The following is a 19,966-nucleotide window of genomic DNA, read 5'->3' on the forward strand; positions in this document are numbered from 1 at the left end:
CCAGCCTTGTTGGAGTGAGATGAAATCTCATTGTAGTTTTGATTTGCACTTCTCTAATGGCTAATGATGGTGAACATTTCCTCACGTATCTGTTAGCTACCTGAATGTCTTCTTTAGTGAAGTGTCTATTCATATCTTTCGCCCATTTTTTAATTGGGGAATAGGCTATTTTAGATAGTGTATTTAGGAAGGCCCCCCAGATGAGGTAACACTAGAGAACTGAACCAGGTGGAGGAATAGGACGTGAAGAGCCTATGAGTGTTTCAGGCAGAGAAAACAACAAATGCAGAGTCCCTGAAGCCAGAATGGACTTGGAGTATTTAAGGATCAGCAAGAAGGCAAATATGGATAGAGTAGAATGAACCAAAGAATGGTAGGAAATAAAGCCATCAGGCGGAACATGCACGGCTCAGTAGAATATAGTGAGACTTGGGGTTTTATGCTGAGTGTGATGGTACCACTAAAGGGTTCTGAACAAAGGAATGGCAGAAACTGTTAAGCACTCTTAAAAAAAAAATCCCTTTGGTTCTTATATGGAAAACTGACTATAAAGATGCAAAGAGGAGATAAGGATGGCCAGTTAAGAGGAGATTACTATAATCTAGGTGACCTGTGACAGTGAGTGGCGCTGGGGTACTAGTGATGGAGTGGCAAGGGTTGACTGATTAGGAATATGTATTTTGGAAAAAAAAAAATTTTTGAAAGGAGGGCATATATGCCTTACTGACGGATTAGAAGTAGGCAGGACACAAAGAGAACAGTCAAACAACTCTCAGATTTTGGTCTGAGCAACAGAACAAACCATTAATTGAGAAGAAGAAAGAGACGTGAACAGAATTTGGTAGGAGAATTCAAGAGTTCTATTTTAGACACCCAAAAAAAAAAAACCAGTGTTATGTTTAAAGTCTTTATTAGAAAATTCAAGAAGACATTAAATAGGCAGACATACAGATATGAGCCTGGAGCTCAAGGGAGGGGTCGAGGTATAGAAAGAAATCTGGGAGGAGAGATGGCATTTGAAGCAAGGGGTCACACGAGGTCACTGAGAGAATAAATAAACACAGCCAAGGACTGAACCTGAAGAATGGCAACTTTTGGAGACTATGAAGAAGGGGCAGCAAAGGAGGTTCTGTATTTTTATGACTCTTTGGAGCCCTGGTGGCACAGTGGTTAAAAGCTACGTCTGCTAAACAAAAGGTGGACAGTTCGAATCCACCAGCCACTCCTTGGAAACCCTACAGGGCAGTTCCACTCTGTCCTACAGGGTCGCTATGAGTCAGAATCTACTCAAGGGCAACTGGTTTTTTGAATCTTTCTCAAAATGCAGTTGGAATTATTTTGTCTATAAACTAAGAAGTCCATAGCCAGACATCATAATCCCCTTCAAAAACCACCTTTCAGAGTCACATACCTACTCTATTTCTGACTCCTGACATAGTCACTGAGTCTGGATAGCTACATTTCGCTTGTCAGCTGCTCAACTTCCCACCCTCGGCCTCTGGCACGTGTCCTAGTTTCTGGATCCAAGTTCTCAGTCTCACTAACAACTCTGGTTGCCCAACACTGACCAGGAGGCAGGCTGAGACCATGCTGTCTAGAGCTGCCAAAACGACTTGGCATGGTCAATGAAGCATACAAGGAGTGGGTGTTCAGCAGTTAATTGGGTGACAGAGAACAAATGACATGTCTGACTCAATCTCAAGGCTGCCTTAGAGACCTGCAGAATAAGTCAGATCAAGGCTGGAACAGGATACTCTACTCCAGGCTAGTCACCCGAGGGGAATAATCTGTTCTAGGTCATCCCACAGGTGATCAGACACCTCTTTACCCAGAAATGTGAAGGAATTTGAGGTTGATCATGTGTTTCTGCATTTCCTGGAACCTGCCAACATTGTGAATTACAATGCAGGTACTGCCACACAATAGGCACTTGTTCCTTCTGCCCCTTACTCTCTAGATTATTCTCCCTGTCTCGTCTATAAAGGAGGAATTCCAACCTATCTCATAGAAGCTTGTGCAAATTACATGAGATATTGTAAACAACAGTACAGGAAGTACTCCATACATGCTACCTATTATCACTTATACTTTTTAGGTATACTCTAGGTATGAATGACAGCCAACTGAATGGTAAGCATAGTCCTAAAAATAACACTTTTAATGCTCTCCTAGCATAGAAAAAGAATAAAAGTTGCTTGTTTTGTGAACTATCACATTAGATGAATGGAATTTAAACTTTATCTGGAAAAAAAAATCTTATCCCTTTTTCTAAACTTCCCTATCAAGGCTGGCATAACCACCTTATACATCTAAGAAGTAGAAGCCTAAATTCTATTAACAGTAGATTGCTAATACCAATTCTAAATAAAGATTATCAAGAAAAACAGAAATCTCTTAGCCCGATAATTATTCTGTAAGTCACTGACGCATGGATCTGATGTTTCAAATGTCTACTTCCCTTCAAGAAATTTAAGTCTAACTAATATCAGGAAAGTTGGCAACAGAAGCAGAAAATCATTTATAAAACCAGCATGGCTATTTTACTTGTATTGATGAAAAGTTATATAATAATTTCAGCAAACTACAGAGTTCCCTTCTTTTATTCTTTTAATATTTATAGAAATTTAAAGGAGTTACAGTGCTAGAGTTCATTTCAGAAGTTGAGGATTTCTTACTTGACAGCAACCAAGTCTGTATTATTTTAGCTCCATTACAGGAATGGCTACCTAAAAATTATGTTCATTTTTATTCATACTCTTTAACCATAGATAGACCGCATCTAGTATTTCACACAGAAGCTCAAATTAGTGTGACTAAATAAAACTACACTAAAACCCCCGTTGCCATCACATCTATGCAGGCTCATAGCAACCCCACAGGACAGAGCAGAACTGCCCCATTGGATTTCCAAGGCTCTAATCTTTATGGAGGCAGAATGCCCCATTTTTCTCCTATGGAACGGCTGTTGAGTTTGAACCACCGACCTTTTGGTTAACAACCAAGCACTTTAAAACTTAGTTACTAAGAGGGCCTCAACTCCAGACCATTGAGTCATATCATTGGTCTTTTTGCCTCTAAACAGTACTCTGAAGAAAATAAAAAGAAAAGAACAGTACACTGGGAACCATTAATATGATCTGCATGTGTTAATAGAAAGCATTGTAGGAAACTACCAGAGAACATAGAAGTATCCTAAAGAAATTAAAGAGAAAGTCTGTGACCCAGCACAAAGAGATGGTCAAGAACACCACGCCAATGACCAAAAGTGAAAACCCATCCTTCCTATAAATTAAAAAATGAAAAGCTAGAGCCGCATATTTCCCTGCATCTCTATTTCATAAAATCTGGATTGTTTTTTAGGTAACTGATAATTTTGATTTTTTTTTAACCATTGCACAGAAAAACTACTTCTAAACTATGTAATTTTCAAATCAATTGCCTAAGTTTAGATTTTTAGAGAAGTTGCAAAGATAGTACAGAATTCCTGAATATCCTCCATTCAGTTTCCCTTAAGGTAAACAACATGGTACATTTATCAAAAGCAAAAAATTGACATTGGTATATTACTATTAACTAAACTACAGTATATACGTTTTTTTGAATTTTACAAGTTTTTCCACTAATGTCCCTTTTCAATTCTAGGACACTACCCAGGGTACCACGCTGATTTAATGATTTTATTTTAACACTTTAAGTTTTGGTGCATGTCACATTCCTGTGTTTTATTAACCATGTCCTCATTATTATTATTACAGAAAATAAACCTAAGGGTCCCTGGAAAATAGGATTTACTGGATATTAGAGAAGCGTTACATGAAAATTAATGTATACATGATATTTCTACCAATGTTTTATTGAAGAAAAAGGAGTAAATCACTTAACTAAGCTATGCCCTGCTGCCTACTTTGCCAGGAATTATGAGATTAAATTACTTAATGTTTCAGAAATATCTTTTAAAAAAATGGTTGTCACTTACCTATCTCCCAAGGCTCCCGTAAAGATACACAGTAAATCCTTTTAATTAATTCTGTAATGGAATATGAAGTATTATTATAATCAGATTCAGATAATCCATTATTATCAAATACACATAAAAACTGCTTTCCTTTCATTTTCAACTACTGTATGATATTTTTATTAAGATAACAAAAGAACTAATTTAAGGGAGAATAATTCCATAAGTTTATTTGATGTCTTTAGTTTCAAAACGAAGGCATGCATAATTTAGAAAAGTTTTAAGAATAGAAAATGTTCCAGAAAAAAAAAAAAAAGCCACAATGAATAAAACTGACTAAGATGAATGCTTCACATTCTTTTCCATGTGCATAATGCCGTGGAAATTACTAAGTAGTCACAAACAAGTGAATCATATTGAAGGCTCAGCCTTTCTGACAGGGAAATAGTAATCTAGAGTTTGGGGTTAGGAGCGAAAGGACACGTGTGCGGTAAAGTAGCCATGTGTGTCAGTTTGCCTGAGACGGTCTGCCAATTTAAGCCCAAAGCGCTAGTACCCTGTCCTATTGACCATCTGTCCCAGATTTTTCATTTTTTAGTAATTTATTTTATGGTAGTGTTAAAACAAACTGAGGCTTATTTGTACTTTCACTTCTAGACTCTTGATTAGTACATAAGATACATATGCAGTGAACCCAGTTGTGAATTTAACATGTGGTTAAATGTGAAATTATAATTATTGAAAACAAAGCTTGTAAACAAGAGGCTGAGATATCACCCTCCCAAAGGAAGGCCAGAAGCAAACAAATTAAAAGATGAGAGCTCTAAAACTACACTTGGAAATTTCTTGTCTCATAATCAGACTTTCTGATAGAGCTCCTATTTTTTAAACCTAGATAAATTACATACTAGGTACCAGAATTAAATGAACTTAAGAATACCTACGATTTAGCGGCATCTAAATTTTGCAAGAATGTCCAAAAGATTTCAAAACAGACAAAATTTATTTGACAAGCTTTGTTCTATAAAAATTTTATTAAGCAAAGTTACTGAGAACAGAGTGAAAAGGACAATACCTGTAAAGATATATGGGCTAGAATATTTAAAGCATGGCAACGGGTTTTGTTTTGTTTATATATCAAACTACTATCCACTGCCATTTTGTCAATTCCAATTCATAGTGACCCCACAGGGTTTCTAAGGCTGTAAATCTCTATGGAAGCAGACTGCCACACCATCACCTAAGGAGCCACTCGTAGTTTTGAACCACTGACCTTTCGGTTAACAGCCTGTCGCTTTAACCACTGCTCCACCAGGGCTCTCTCAAACTACTAAAAAACTCAAAATTTAGAATAACTTCAATTTAGAAGAATTTGCTTTGAACTTACCAGGTACCTCAGTACTTATAGCGAGATAATATTCTCGACTTAAAACATTATGATTTATAGAGGATAGTAACTGTTAAAAGAATCAACAATTTCAGATTTAGTAACCATGAAATTGAACTTTGAAGACAACTATACTTTTATGAATAAAATAATCATATTTTCAACATACTTTTTTTTCCCCCAGAAAGATACAGGGACCAAGTATTAGGTACAAATTATGGCTAAGAAATTGAATAATGTGTGTGAATTTTTTTTACCAAGAATTCTATTTATGTTCTTTTTAATGCTGAGAAAATCAATATGAAACAGCTTTTGTCTTATTTTAATGTACATACATATACTAATATTTTTAAGAAATAAATTTATTTTTAAAGTAACTTCTTAATAGGACTATTTTATAAATTCATCAATATGACAATATGATAAAAACAATGTCAGTCAAAAGAGAAATTTTTTTTTTAATTTTATCTTTTTTTTTTTTTTTTTTAGTACTCCTTCTTCTCCAGAGAATCCCAGTTTGGGCGATAAAGTAAGTGGTTAACCTACTTTTAAGATCAGGAAGCATCAAGGAGCTCTACCAATAGCAGGTACTCACTGCAAAGAGTAGAAAGTGAGAGAAAGAATTTTATTTTAGGAAACAAGCAATTAAAATCATTAATGTTACTTTTTAAAGAAGAATGGAATCCCAGATTCTAGGGCTGCACCTTCCTATGGCAGAATGACACCCCATAACCCAACAACCCAGATCCTTAGCTTTTCAAGAACAGGGATGTCTTACTCCTAGAATATGCTTTTAAATGTTGCTAAGAAACTAAAGTCTCAAAAGACATCACCAGTCCTAAATGCTATTATGATGGGCAGGGAGTATGCAAAAATATATCTTTCAGTGTTTCAGTGATGGCACTGGTGGTGTATCAGTGTTGTTATTCTGAGACTGATATATAACATGGGATAAGATAACTGAATAACTACAGGGATTTCTAATTCTATAATCACATATCTTTGAGAACCAGAATTTTGAGTTCAGAAGAAAGGAGATACAGAAGGAAGAGTTACATGCCCTGTAGTCTTGAGTTTGAAATGGAAGTATCACCATGAACTTGTGAGGTATTTTTATTTTATCTTAAACATGGGTATATATTTTTTAGTTCTATCCACTGAAAAGGCCTAGAAACAATAACCAATCCAATATCAATGGCAACCCTTAGACACCAGGACTCTGTAGAGAAATGACTGACTCTAGGGCTCAGGAGCCAACTCCAAGAGACTCCCACTGGCCAAAGATGGAATAATTTAAGCTGAAATAATGATAACAATTGAAATGCATTAAAACCTACAAAACATGTTTAAGTCCAGAAGTTTTACAATGTTTTTTTAAATTGGTCACTTTCAAGAAATGATAGGGAATGAATTCATTATCTGAAAAACAATTCCCAAAATGTGGAGATTGATCCAGTCCTCACATTGCTACTTCTCCATCCTCATTGCCAGCTGCCTGCACAGCACTCTCTCTCTCTGGCTCTAACCACATGGAGCTAGGTCAGAGGTCACAAGTTAAAAGGACACTGTCCTTCACACTGCCAAATAAGCAGACACCAGCCTGGTTAACTGCTATAGCAGCTAACCAAAAGGTTGGCCAGCAGTTGGAATCCACTAGGTGCTCCTTGGAAACCATGTGGGGCAGTTCTACTCTGCCCTGTAGGGTCCCTAGGAGTCAGAATTGACTCAATGGCAAAGGGTTTGCTTTTTGGAGAGCCACAGGTTTGGGGAGTCCACATGATACCCCAACCTTCTGACCAGCTGGCCAAAAATTTGGAGCTGGTTTCCCACTACCCCTTCAGGATACCATTGCAAGCTCAGGAGTCCACATGGCACCTTTACTTTCTGACCTACTAGCTCCCACTGCCCCTTTGGGTTTGAAAATTTGCAGGTCCGAATCAATGGAGTTCAGAGAGTATACCATACTTAAGACTGTATGTTTATCATAGCTAAAAAGGATATAAATGAAGAGACACACAGGGCAAAGTCTGGGGGGGGGGGTCCCAACTTGGAGATTCCACTTCCCAAGGGGCATGCTACCCTCCCAATAGCAGATATTCTCGCCAACCTCAAAGCCCTGTGAGCCTCTGTGTTCAAAGTCTTTACTGGCTGCACCACATAGTCATGAGAGACTACATCATGCATCCTGAGGCTGGTCAACATCAGGCCACCAGGTGTTCCCTCTTGGTCGGACCAGCCCCAACTCATTAGCCTCAGGAAAAAAGGACAAACGTCAAATTGCTTTCGAGCCTCACAAAAAGATGTATCAGAAATAAATTCTTATAAAAAAAATTAGAGCAGAATTTAATGAAATGGAGAACAGAAAAAACAACACAAAGAGTTAAGACCAAAAGCTGGTTCTTTGAAAAGATTAACAAAATCGATAAACCACTGGCCAGACTGACAAAAGAAAAATGGGAGACGAAGCAAAGAGCCGGAATAAGGAATGAGATGGGCAATATCACAACAAACCCAAATGAAATTAGAAGAATCATAACTGAATACTATGAAAAATTGTACTCTAACAAATTTGAAAACCTAGAGGAAATGGGTGAATTTCTAGAAACATACTACCTGGGGACCATGGTTTCAGGGGATATCTAGGTCAACTGGCATAACAAAATGTATTAAGAAAACGGTCTCTATTCCACTTCAGTGAGAAGCGTCTGGGCTCTTAAACGCTAGCAGGCGACCATCTAAGATGCATCAATTGGTCTCAATCCACCTGGAGCAAAGGAGAATGAAGAATACCAAAGACACAGGACAAATATGAATCCAAGAGACAAAAAGGGCCACATAAACCAGCCTGAGACCCAAAGAACTAGATGGTGCCCGGCTACCACCAATGACTGCCCTGACAGGGAACACAACAGAGAATCCCTAATGGAGCAGGAGAACAGTGGGATGCAGATCTTAAATTTTCACGGAAAGACCAGGGTAAATGGTCTGAGGCCAGAGTGACCCTGACAGTAGTGGTCTCTGGACTCTTTCATAGCCCAAGATTGGAACCAATCCTGAAACCAACTCTACAGACAGGGATTAGCCTGGACTATAAGATAGACAATGATGCTAGTGTGGAGTGAACTTTGTGGCTCAAGTAGACACATGAGACTATGTGGGCAACTCCTATCCGGTGGCAAGATGAGAAGTAAGAGGGGGACAGGAGCTGGTTGAATGGGTCAGGGGAATACAGGGTGGAGAGGAGGAATGTGCTGTCTCATTAAAGGGAGAGCAGCTGGGAGTCCATGCTGGGGTATGTATGGCTTTTTGTATAAGAGACTGACTTGATTTGTAAACTTTCACCTAAAGAAAAATAAACAAATTAAACAAAAAACAGTCAATTATATGAGGATCAAAAGGGCAACATTTGCCCAAAAGCAAAGATAACAAGACAGGATGGGGTAGAAAATCAGGACAAGAGGAAAGCAGGGACCTAGGACAGAAATGCAGACAGTGCTAACACATTGTGGAGAATGAAACTAATGTCATGGAATACTTTATGAACAAACTATTGAATGGGAAACTAATTTGCTCTGTACACTTTCACCTAATGCACAATAAAATATTTTTTTTTAAAAATTTCTAACATTTACAGTCAACTGATTCCCAACAAGGTTGCCAGACAAAACAATTCAATGTGGAAGAAATCTTTTCAATAAATGATGCCAGGATAACTGGAAAATCCACATGCCAAAGAACGAAGTTGAACCTCATCCTTACACCATACACAAAAATAACTCAAAACGGATAGGAGGTGAGGCCAAGATGGCAGAGTAGTCAGATGATTCCAGTGATCCCTCTTACAACAAAGACCCAAAAAAACAAGTGAAATGAGTATATTTATGACAAGCTAGGAGCCCTGAACATCAAAGGCAAAGTTAGAAAACAGACTGAGCAGAAGAGGGTGAGAGAGACAGTTCAGAAGCGAAGAGGAGTTGCAGGACCTGATTGCTGGGAACCCTCATGCACCATGCCCTGGAGTGGCCACGGTGGGGTGGGCAATAGCATTCCGGACGTGACCTCCTCAGGGACAGACAGTGAGCCACGAAGCCTACTCACACCTCTGGCACCAGAGAAGAACAGCACTCTCAGCAAAAGCTAAGTACTTGCATTTATTTTACCATGCCTCCAGCCCCCAAGCGGGCTTCAGTGGCTGTCGATTTCCCTGGGCCTGAGATAGGCCCTGCTGTGTGTCCTGGGCCATTCTCACAATTGGGCAAAAAGATAATCTGCCAGCTCCACTAACCTGAGGAGCTCAGGACAGAAGCAGCTCCTGTCTAGGCACAAATGGTCTGTGGACTTTGAATACCTTTGACCCCTGCATGGATGTGTGGGCCTATTTCAGGAGAACAGGTCCTTGTTGGCAGGCTGCAACTGTTTCAGCTGGGCAGTAGAGGGGTGGGTGTTTGATGTTTGACACCATTTTGCCTACTAAACAGTATCCTCACCTACACAAATTAGGGGCCTAAGAACTGCTAGCACCACCCACGTTACCTACCTACCCACAAAAGGGGTCCAAGGATAACTGCTACCTCCCAGTCCTTACAACCAAAAGCACTGGGTGCCCATAATCTGGCTGCAGAACCCACCCACCTGTGCACTCTAGGGAACAGAGATGCGCTTTCCTCACAGAGATTCAGGGAATGGTTGCCAGCCCGTCTTGTTCAGAGCGTGATCCCCTGCTGCAAACAGATATCTGAACCTACACCAATCACCCCTGCCCCTCTAAGACTGTAGGACAAAGCCTGTATCACACACTTCATGACCAACTACCTGGACACCTGAGCTGAATCTATACAAGAAAAGAGAATGGACTCCTAAGGTAATATACCTGGCAACAGCTCTAGCCATCTGGTGACAGGACGTTAGAACTTCAAAGGTGACGATAATCAAGCTAGCTCACTCAAGCAGCCTATTTGGGCATATCAAAATAAAACAAAGAAAGAAGCTAGGATTCAGTAAGAAACAATAAAATAAACTAATACAATAACTTACAGATGGCTTGGAGACAAGAGTAAATACCAAATCACATAAAGAAGCAGAATATGATCGCTTCAACAAGCTCTCAAAACAAACATTCAATGAATCTTCCGGATGAAGGTGTCTTCCTGGAATTACCAGATGCAGAATAAAAAAGATGAACGTACAGAACTCTTCAAGACATCTGGAATGAGATCAGGCGGGAGATCAGGCAAAACACAGAAAAAGACAAGGAACACATAGACAAAGCAGTTGAAGAAATTAAAAAGGTTATTTAAGAACATAAGGAAAATTTACCAAGCTGCAAGAATGCATAGAGAGACACCAATCACAAATTCAGAAGATTAACAATAAAGTTAAAGAATTAGACAACTCAATAGAAAGTCAGAGGACGAGGACTGAGGAAGTGGAAGTTACAATTAGTGAGATTGAAGATAAAACACCTGGCACCAAAATATTTGAAGAAAAATCAGATAAAAGAATTTAAAAAACTGAAGAAACCCTAAGAAGCATGTGCGACTCTATCAAAAGAAATAATCTATGAGCGATTGGAGTACCAGAACGGGGACAGATAACAGAAAATACAGAGAGAATTGTTGAAGATTTGTTGGAATCTATCCAAGATGCTCATCTTGAGAAGGTATCTATCCCAGATGCTCATCGAACTCTACATAAGGTAGATCTGAAAAGAAAGTTACCAAGACATATTATAATCAAAGTTGCCAAAACCAAAGAAAAAGAATTTTAAGAGCAGCTAGGGATAAAGGAAAAGTCACCTACAAAGGAGAGTCAATAAGAATAAGCTTCGACTACTCGGCACAAACTATACAGGCAGGAAGGCAATGGGATGACTTATATAAAGCACTGAAGGAAAAAAATTGCCAGCCAAGAATCATATATCCAGCAAAACTGTCTCTCAAATAAGAAGTCGAAATTAGGACATTTCCAGAGAAACAGAAGTTTAGGGAATTTGTTAAACCAAACCAAAACTACAAGAAATACCAAAGGGAGTTCTCTGGTTAGAAAATCAGTAATATCAGATAGCAACCCAAGACTAGAACAAAGGACAGAGCAACCAAATGTCAACTCAGATAGAGAAAACACAAAAATAAATCAAGATTAAAAAAAAGCTCAAAACAGGGAAATAGTGATGTTATTATGTAAAAGAAGACAACATTAAAACAATAAACAAGAACTAAGAAATGTAGTCATAGATCTTTCATATGGAGAGGAAGTCAAGGCAATATAAAGAAATAAGTTAGGTTTTAACTTAGAAAAATAGGGGTAAATATTAAGGAAACCACAAAGTAGACTAACAATCTACTTATCAAAATAATATACAAGAAAAAAAAATACTCAGCAAAAACAAAAGCAACAACAAATAAGAAGAAAACACAATATATACACTACTCAGCACAAAAAATTAAGTGGGAAAAAGAAACTGTCAACAACACACACAAAAAAGACATCAAAATGACAGCATTAAACTCATACCTATCCATAATTACGCTGAAAGTAAATGGACTTAAGTACACCAATAAAGAGACAGAGAGTGGCAGAATGGATTAAAAAAACACGATCCGTCTATATGCTGCCTACAAGAGACACGCATTAGACTTAGAGACACAAACAAACTAAAACTCAAAGGATGGAAAAAAACATATCCAGCAAACAACAATCAAAAAAGAGCAGGAGTGGCAATATTAATTTCTGACAAAACACACTTTAAAGTTAGATTCACCACAAAGGATAAGGAAGGACACTATACAATGATTAAAGTGACAATATACCAGGAGGATATAACCATATTAAATGTTTATGCACCTAATGACAGGGCTTCAAGATACATAAAATAAACTCTAACAGCACTAAAAAGTGAGATAGACAACTCTACAATAATAGTAGGAGACTTTAACACACCACTTTTGGTGAAGGTCAGAACATCCCCAAAGAAGCTCAATAAAGACATGGAAGATCTAAATGCCACAATCAATCAACTTGACCTCATAAACATATACAGAACACTCCATCCAACAGCAGCCAAATATACACTCTTTTCCAGTGCTCATGGAACATTCTCTACAATAGACACATATTAGGTCATAAAGCAAGCCTTAACAGGATCCAAAACATCAAAATATTACAAAGCATCTTCTCTGACCATAAGACCATAAAGTAGATATCAATAACAGAAAAAGCAGGGAAAAGGGGAAAAGAAATCAAACACTTGCAAACTGAACAATATCCTGCTCAAAAACGACTAGGCTATAGAAGACATTAAAGATGGAATAAAGAAATTCATAGAAATTCAATGCGAATGAAAACACTTCTGATCAGAACCTTTGGGACACAGCTAAAGCAGTGCTCAGAGGTCAAATTATATCAATAAATGCACACACACAAAGAGAAGGGCCAAAATCAAAGAATTATCCCTACAACTTGAACAAATAGAAAGAGAGCAACAAAGGAAACCCTCAGGCACTAGAAGAAAGGAAATAATAAAAATTAGAGCAGAACTAAATGAAACAGAAAAACAATTGAAAGAGTTAACAAGCCAAAACACTGATTCTTTGAAAAAATCAACAAAATTGATTTAAACCATCGGTCAAACTGACAAAAGAAAAACAAGAGAGGAAGCAAATAACCCAAATAAGAAATGAAATAGGCTACATCAAAATTTAAAACTTCTGTGTTGCAGATACCATCACCAGAACCCGATACCATCAAGAGAGTGAAAAAACCCACATAATGGGAGAAAATAATTGCAAATCATATATTTAATAAGTTGCTGGTCAGATCGCAGTGGTTGGTTTTTGTTTCAATAAATAATATATAAAGAACTTTTACTACTTAATAAGACAAATAGCACAGTAAAAAAAATAAGCAAATGATTTAAACAGATATTTCTCCAAAGAAGACCTACAAATGGCTAAAAACCACACAAAAATATGTTCAACATCATTAACCACTGGAGAAATGCAAATCAAAACGAGATAGCAGTTCACGTCCCCTAAAAAAAAAAGAAACCCGTCGCCGTCAAATCGATTCTGACTCAGAAAGGCAGGTAATAACAAGTGTTGACAACAATGTTGAGAAACTGGAACCCATACAATTCTAACCCTGCAATTCCACTCTTTGATACATACCCAAGAAAAATGAAAACACAACATTCACACAAAAATTGTACATAAATACTCATAGCAGCATTTTTTGTAACAGCCAAAAAGTAGAAACCCAAATGTGCTTCAACTGATGAATAAACGAAATGTGGTATATCCATACAGTGGAAACTTATTCAGTAAAATAAATAAATAAAGCACTGATACATGCTACATTATGGATGCGTCTCAGAAACATTACGCTAACTCAAAGCAACTAGACACACAAAAAATACATATCGAATGACTCCATTTCTATGAAAGTCCAGAACAGGCAACTCTATAGAGACAGAAAGTATTTTAGCAATTGCTGAGGGCTGAGGTGGTTGGGAGAAGCAGATTGGAAATGGAGAATGATGGCTAATGGGTAGCGAGTTTCTTTGTGAATTAGTGAAAATGTTCTGAACTTACATTGTAGTGATGGTTGCACAACTCTTAGAATATACTAAAAGCCACTGAACTTAAATGGGTCAATTTCATGGCATGTAAAATGGATAAAACCAAACTGTAGGCCTAAGGATGCAAGGTGGGTTCATAACTTGTAAAGAGAAAAATGTCAGTGACTGCTGTGAAAGCTGGGATAACGGTTACTTATGAGAGAAGAGAGAGGGCTGTGACTCACACAGGGTCACACAGAGGAGCTTCTGGGGTGAGTGGCAAAGTTCTACTCCTTGTTCTAGGTGTTGCCTGCATTGCAGCAATTCATTAAATCATACATTTGATTTTGGTAGTTTTCTGTATCTGTGTTTTATTTTACAGTAAAAAGACTTTTTTAATACAAATATAAGACATTTTTTGATTCTTTAGAAATAGGACTTTGACATTATCTGTCATATATACATAAAACTTATTATTAAGCCAATGATGGAAATGTTCTATATTTGTGCTGCCCAATACAGTTACTGATCACTTGAAATGTGGCTAGCTTGACTGAGGAATTGAGTTTTTAATTTAATTCTAGTTAATTTACATAGGCACATGCGGCTACTGGCTACCATATGGACAATACAGGTTTAGAACATACGACTGCTGTGAAATTTTCGGCAGATACATTATTTTGCAAGAACATTTTTACGTTTTCATAAACTTCTCAAAAAAAAGAAAAAAAACTTCTCAAGGAGCAATCAAATACACAGGGTTTAGCACCCTTATATGGAGTGCCTAGGTAGTGCAAATGGTTAACAGGCTCCGCTGCTGACTGAAAGGTGGGAGATTTGAGCCCATCCAGAGGCACCTCAGAAGGCCTGGCAATCTACTTCCGAAAAATCAGCCACTGAAGACCCTATGGAGCGTAGTTCTCCTCTGATACACATCGGGTCACCATGAGTCAGAATCTACTCAATGGCAATTGGTTAGCACCCGTATACATACTTGGATATAGATTATATGGAGTCGGATCTTTTGGTCTTACTGAACAAAGAGCTCTTAACAAGCCAAAGAGGTCTTAATAGCAACTATAATTCTAGATTTTATCCAAACACTAAAGGAAATTAAAATGGCAACCTAATCTGAACATCACTCAAGCAATTTCTAGAATAGATCACCAGTCTCCACCCCTGCCCTGCCCTGTCACAGACTCTGCAACCACTAATTCTACCAGAATCCTGGTCATATCTAACTAGATATTAAGCCTAAGATGTCTCTGTTACCCTCCAAATTTTTCCCCAGTCCCATGTTCGCCAGACTTTGGTTTTATGACCAGTTTCCATCACTATAAATGGTCCTTAATACGCAACCATTCATCAAACATTTATTGAGCACAGATTCTGTCAGGATCTATATTAAGGACAGTACAACTTTGTCCTCAAAGAAATTATGGTGGGTGGGGGGCGGCGGCGGCTGACAAGCCATCAAATAAACCTCCAGAATTAAGTGGTATATTTAAATGCTAAACGAGTACCACGTATGTACCTCTATGGTTGTACACAAAAAGGAGCATCTAATTCCAAGAAATAGCAAAAGGAAATTGGGAAGGGAAGTGGGAAGATAGTAGCGGCATCCCTGAGCTAAGTCTTCAAAGATAAGCAGGAGTTAGCAAAGCAGAGGAGGAGGAAACAGGAGTGTTTCAGGCAAAAAGAAAACACATGCCCAAGAGAGCTCAGAAATCAGGCAAGTCCAGTACTCAGACTTTACTGACGCACAGGAAGGGAGTGGAGGTGGCAAAAGGAGACCCTGGACAGGTGGGCATGGGCCCAATAGTAAAGCCCTTTGTTTGCATGGTAAGGAGTCTGGATTTTGTCTGGAAAGTGGAGGAGGACAAAGAATTTCCAGCCCAGGAGTAATGTCATCAGACTTGCATTGAAAAAACAAAACACTGCAACAGTATGAAGGACAAATAAGAGAAAGTCTGAGACTAGAGACAGGAAAGGCACTTGAGAGATCATTACAACAGTACAGGTGAAAAGAAATGAGGGCTCAAACTACAGCAGACAGTGGGCCGGGGAGGAAACGATGCACTTGAGAGATATTTAGAGAATGGAACATTGAGTAACTGTGCATGCAGATAAGGACAAATAAAGAATAAAGAACCAGGGTGAGTTCCAGATTTCACACTTGAGAAAAACGAACTGCCATTCATCATTGAAAAAAAGATACAGGAGGAATAAGAGGTGCAGGTTTCAGAGCTAATTTTGAGTTTTGAAATTCAGGAAGAAGGTGGTAGTTCGTAAAGCCAATAATATCAAATGTCCCCACAGAGTTTAAGTAAGCTCAAGCCTCTGGCTTACTGAATTAGAAGCTATGAGGACAGGGTCAAGCAATCTGTGTTTTAATCACTCTCTTGATGATGCTAGACGGAGTCCATGGGTAGTCCCAACAGTTAATGTACTCAGCTGCTAACCAAAAGGCTGGAGATCAAGTTCACCCAGAGGCGCCTTGGAAGACAGGGCTGGTGATCTACCTGCAAAAAAATCAGCCATTGAAAACCCTATGGAGCATAGTTCTACTCTGACACACACAGGGTCATTGTGAGTCAGAGCAGACCTGACAGCCACTGGGTAGGTGATACCGGTGTATGTTAAACTTGCAGAACCACTGGTCTTGCCAAATACTACCTACAGTATTGGCAAAGGATTAGACAATCAGGTGGAGATGAGAAAAGAGGGGGTTTATTACTTGAAGGAATAGAATCCAGACGGGAAAACCACAAGTTAAAGTAATATATGGGAGGAAAAGGAATGGAAACAGACATGCGGACTCTTCTTCACTGAGCTTGAAAAGAAGGGTGATAAGAGACAGACACTAAAAATCAAGGAAGGGAAGAAATGACTGACAGAAGAAGGTCCTCCAGGAGGCAGAAAGGGATTAAGAGGCCAGATAGAGGAGATGGCCTTGGAAGGTATCACAGACCACACTAGTAGGTGCTATCTAGTCTCCCTCCTTCCTGAATAGCAGGATCCTAATTTTGCTCTTGTATCTTGAGCCATGGTGGTGCAAACAGTTAATGTGCTTGGCTGCTGACAAAAGGTGGCAGGTTCAAGTCTACCCAGAAGCATCTCAAAAGAAAGGTCTGACGATCTGCTTCCGAAAAATCGGCCACTGAAAATCCTACAGAGCAGTTTTACTCTGACACATGTGGGATCGCCACACATTGAAGTCAACTGTTTTTATTACGCTAAGCCTTGAACTACAGTGGAAGCCAGGCTTTTGGTCTAAGTGAACCACAGGACTTGACTCCCCTTGCCGCTGACTGGTTTAGAAATGAGTACGTGATGCAATTTTGGTGAGTGAGGTCAAGCCTGCCCGAGGCTTCTGGGAAAGTTTTCTTCACTCTCAAAAAGGACATGAGAAATAGAGACACTCTCTTCTAGCAGCATTGGGTGCTTTAATATGAACTAAAGCTGCCATCTTGAGACCAGGAAAGGACAAGCCTGTAAACAAAAAGCGAACACATCCAGGAAGGTAAAATGGAAAAACAGAAAGAGCCTGAGAGTCTGATGACAGCAGTTAGCTTCTACATGAGCCAACTCTGAAGCCATCTTTCTTCCAGATTTCTAGTTACATAGGTAATAAAATTTAGTTATTTAAGCCATTTTCAGTTGGACTTTCTATTACCCACCAACTGAAAACATTCTGACTGACACAGAAAGATGCTTTCCCTGAAATAGGTGTGGATGAAATTAACTCTGCATGTTGGAGACATAGGAATTTCAGGGAGTTACAGTCTGAAACTATTAAACAAAATGAAGCTCATATAGATCTACCTATAAAACAAAGGGATCGATCTTAGCATCTGTTTCCAACTTAAAAAAAAAAACCTAGTATTTCTAATGACAACAATAGCTAATAATGATGATGATGGTGGTGGTAAGCTTGTGGTTATTACAGTATTTTTAAAACCTAGGCGTTTTATGCTTTTATTGTTTACCTTCTGCACTCCCTTTGAATTCAGTAATGAAAGCATACCAATCTCTTTTACTTTCTGTTTATAAAATTTTCATGTCCGTTTCATTTTTCATGTTTTTATGATATATAACACTAGACCACAATATGGTTTACAGAGGGAATTCTTAACTTTAAAGAACAAACACTTTTAAAATCAAACAATTTATAAAAGGATTTCTATTTTTATTTCCATGCATTTTTTAAATCTGTGGAATGATACCTTTGATACATATCAGAGGGAGGAAAATCAACACTGTAAGCACACAGATAAATATCAGAGAAAGCACGATTTTAGTACAATTAACAAAAAGCACTAGAAATGTGTATCTGTCCCCACAGTCCCCAAATGGTAGGAAAAATTTTTTTGAAACTTAATTTATAAGTTAATTTTGAAGCCCAAGACATTTTCCCTATAGAAACAATGCTACCATGAGTCATTCCATTCCTAGGCCAGTCCATACAAGGCTTTTTAAACCATAATGCATAAAACCTCTGTTTGAAATATACCCATGCAGACTAATACTCTCTCCTTTGGAAAATACTTTGTATTTTCCCTCCCTCCTCCACCAAATCCCAGGGGAGGGGGCCAGAGTAGCTACTCATGGACTCTGTTCACCTCTCCCACCTCACCTCTCATCACTTCCGGTCCCTCCAATTCAAACCTCAAACTTCTCCCCCTGCCGTCATGTCCCTCCCTTCCTTTTCTACTAGGTCACCTCTACTGAGCCTTCTGGTGTCAGCTTGACTGCTACTTCCTCAGGAAGGCCGTCCCTTGCCCCCACACTGGGTCATGTTCCTGATGCGTGTGCTCCTGTCATCCTATACTTCCTCATCACAGCATTTATCACACCGTATGCTGATCGCTTCCTCTATCTCCACCATTCCCTCCACTGAGTAAGGGACCAGATTCATTTTTAATTTATTATTATTCTAGTCCCAGAGATGTTTAATACACATTTGTGTGTATGAATGAATTTTCACAAGAGAAGGTACTTCAGTATATTTTTAACCTAATCTGTGGAATAACAGGTGATCATTACCAAGGAAGAGGGGGTTTTCCAAAGACTTCCCAACTCCTGACTTTACACCTGAAGATTATTCACAGAAAAGAGACTTCCTATACTAACTCTTCCCTGTTACTTGTTTATCAAGTCACTTAAATGAAACCTTAAAATTCTAGCTAACCAAAATAAGTATATTTTCTAATACGACCTTTCTCTCTTTCCTGAAGGTAATCTTATTCAATTCTTATGGCTTTTACTATAACCGATGAACCTCTGACTTCTAAATTCGTATTTCTAGGCCTGATTCCTCTCTTGAGCTTAAGATCCAACTCTCGACATCCTTTCACGTAAATGTCTCACAAGGACTTCACCCCAGCCCCTCCCCCACCTTTCTTCCCTCCCATGTTCCCCATTTTGGACAATGACATCACCCTCTAGTCACCGGAGCCTGACACCTACATTATCTCACCTTTGCTATTTAAAGATTGGTCTATGGACCAGTAGCATTAGCATCACCTGGGAGTTTGTTAGAAATGCAGAATCTCAGGCCCCACTGCATGCCTGCTAAGTCTGAACCTGCACTTTAACAAAATCCCCAGGTGATTCACCCACCCCCACCACAGCCACATTAAAATTTGAGAAATACTATTAAGTCCTCTCTTCACTCCCACACATCAGATCTGTCATCAAGTCTACACAGGAAAATGTCTCAAATTTATTCCTGCCCATCCACTTTTGTCATCGCTGCCCTGACTTAAGCCATTGCCTCTTGTCTGGAACACTACAATGGCCTAGCTGATCTCACTCCGCTAGTCCTCTGGTTCTCGTCCAGAATTTCAGGAATGACACTACGATATACAGCTATGAATCTGAGAGAGGCCATATGTTTGGCTGGCCAGAACTGTGTAAAACATAAGCTTGTCTTATCTATGCTGCAATCTAAAATCTGCGGATGCTCACAGAAGTGTCACATTGGAAAGTACAAACACACACACACACAGAGAGCAGAAAAAACTGTGCACCGCTCTTCCAGTGTTTCCTTTTATAATCATTCTCCACA

At 38.8% G+C, this 19,966-nt stretch overlaps 1 protein-coding gene across 41 annotated transcripts in view; it reads right to left on the minus strand.

Annotated features, from left to right (window-relative positions):
* ZNF438 (zinc finger protein 438) overlaps positions 1 to 19,966 on the minus strand; it is a 223,164-nt gene that overhangs the window by 160,526 nt on the left and 42,672 nt on the right. For 11 of the 41 annotated variants that reach the window (XM_064285044.1, XM_064285045.1, XM_064285042.1 and 8 more), the window contains exons 1-2: positions 5,229 to 5,854; positions 3,977 to 4,027 (exon numbers count right to left, since the gene is read on the minus strand). Coding sequence is in view for 10 of the 41 variants with exons in the window: in XM_064285010.1 (XP_064141080.1) it covers positions 3,977 to 4,027; positions 5,889 to 5,907 (70 nt within the window). In the remaining 31 variants the exon portion in view is untranslated. The other 30 variants (XM_064285043.1, XM_064285030.1, XM_064285017.1 and 27 more) reach the window with 9 other exon arrangements.

The sequence above is a fragment of the Loxodonta africana genome, chromosome 4 (genome assembly GCF_030014295.1).
Source record: "Loxodonta africana isolate mLoxAfr1 chromosome 4, mLoxAfr1.hap2, whole genome shotgun sequence".
Classification (NCBI taxonomy): Eukaryota; Metazoa; Chordata; class Mammalia; order Proboscidea; family Elephantidae; genus Loxodonta; species Loxodonta africana.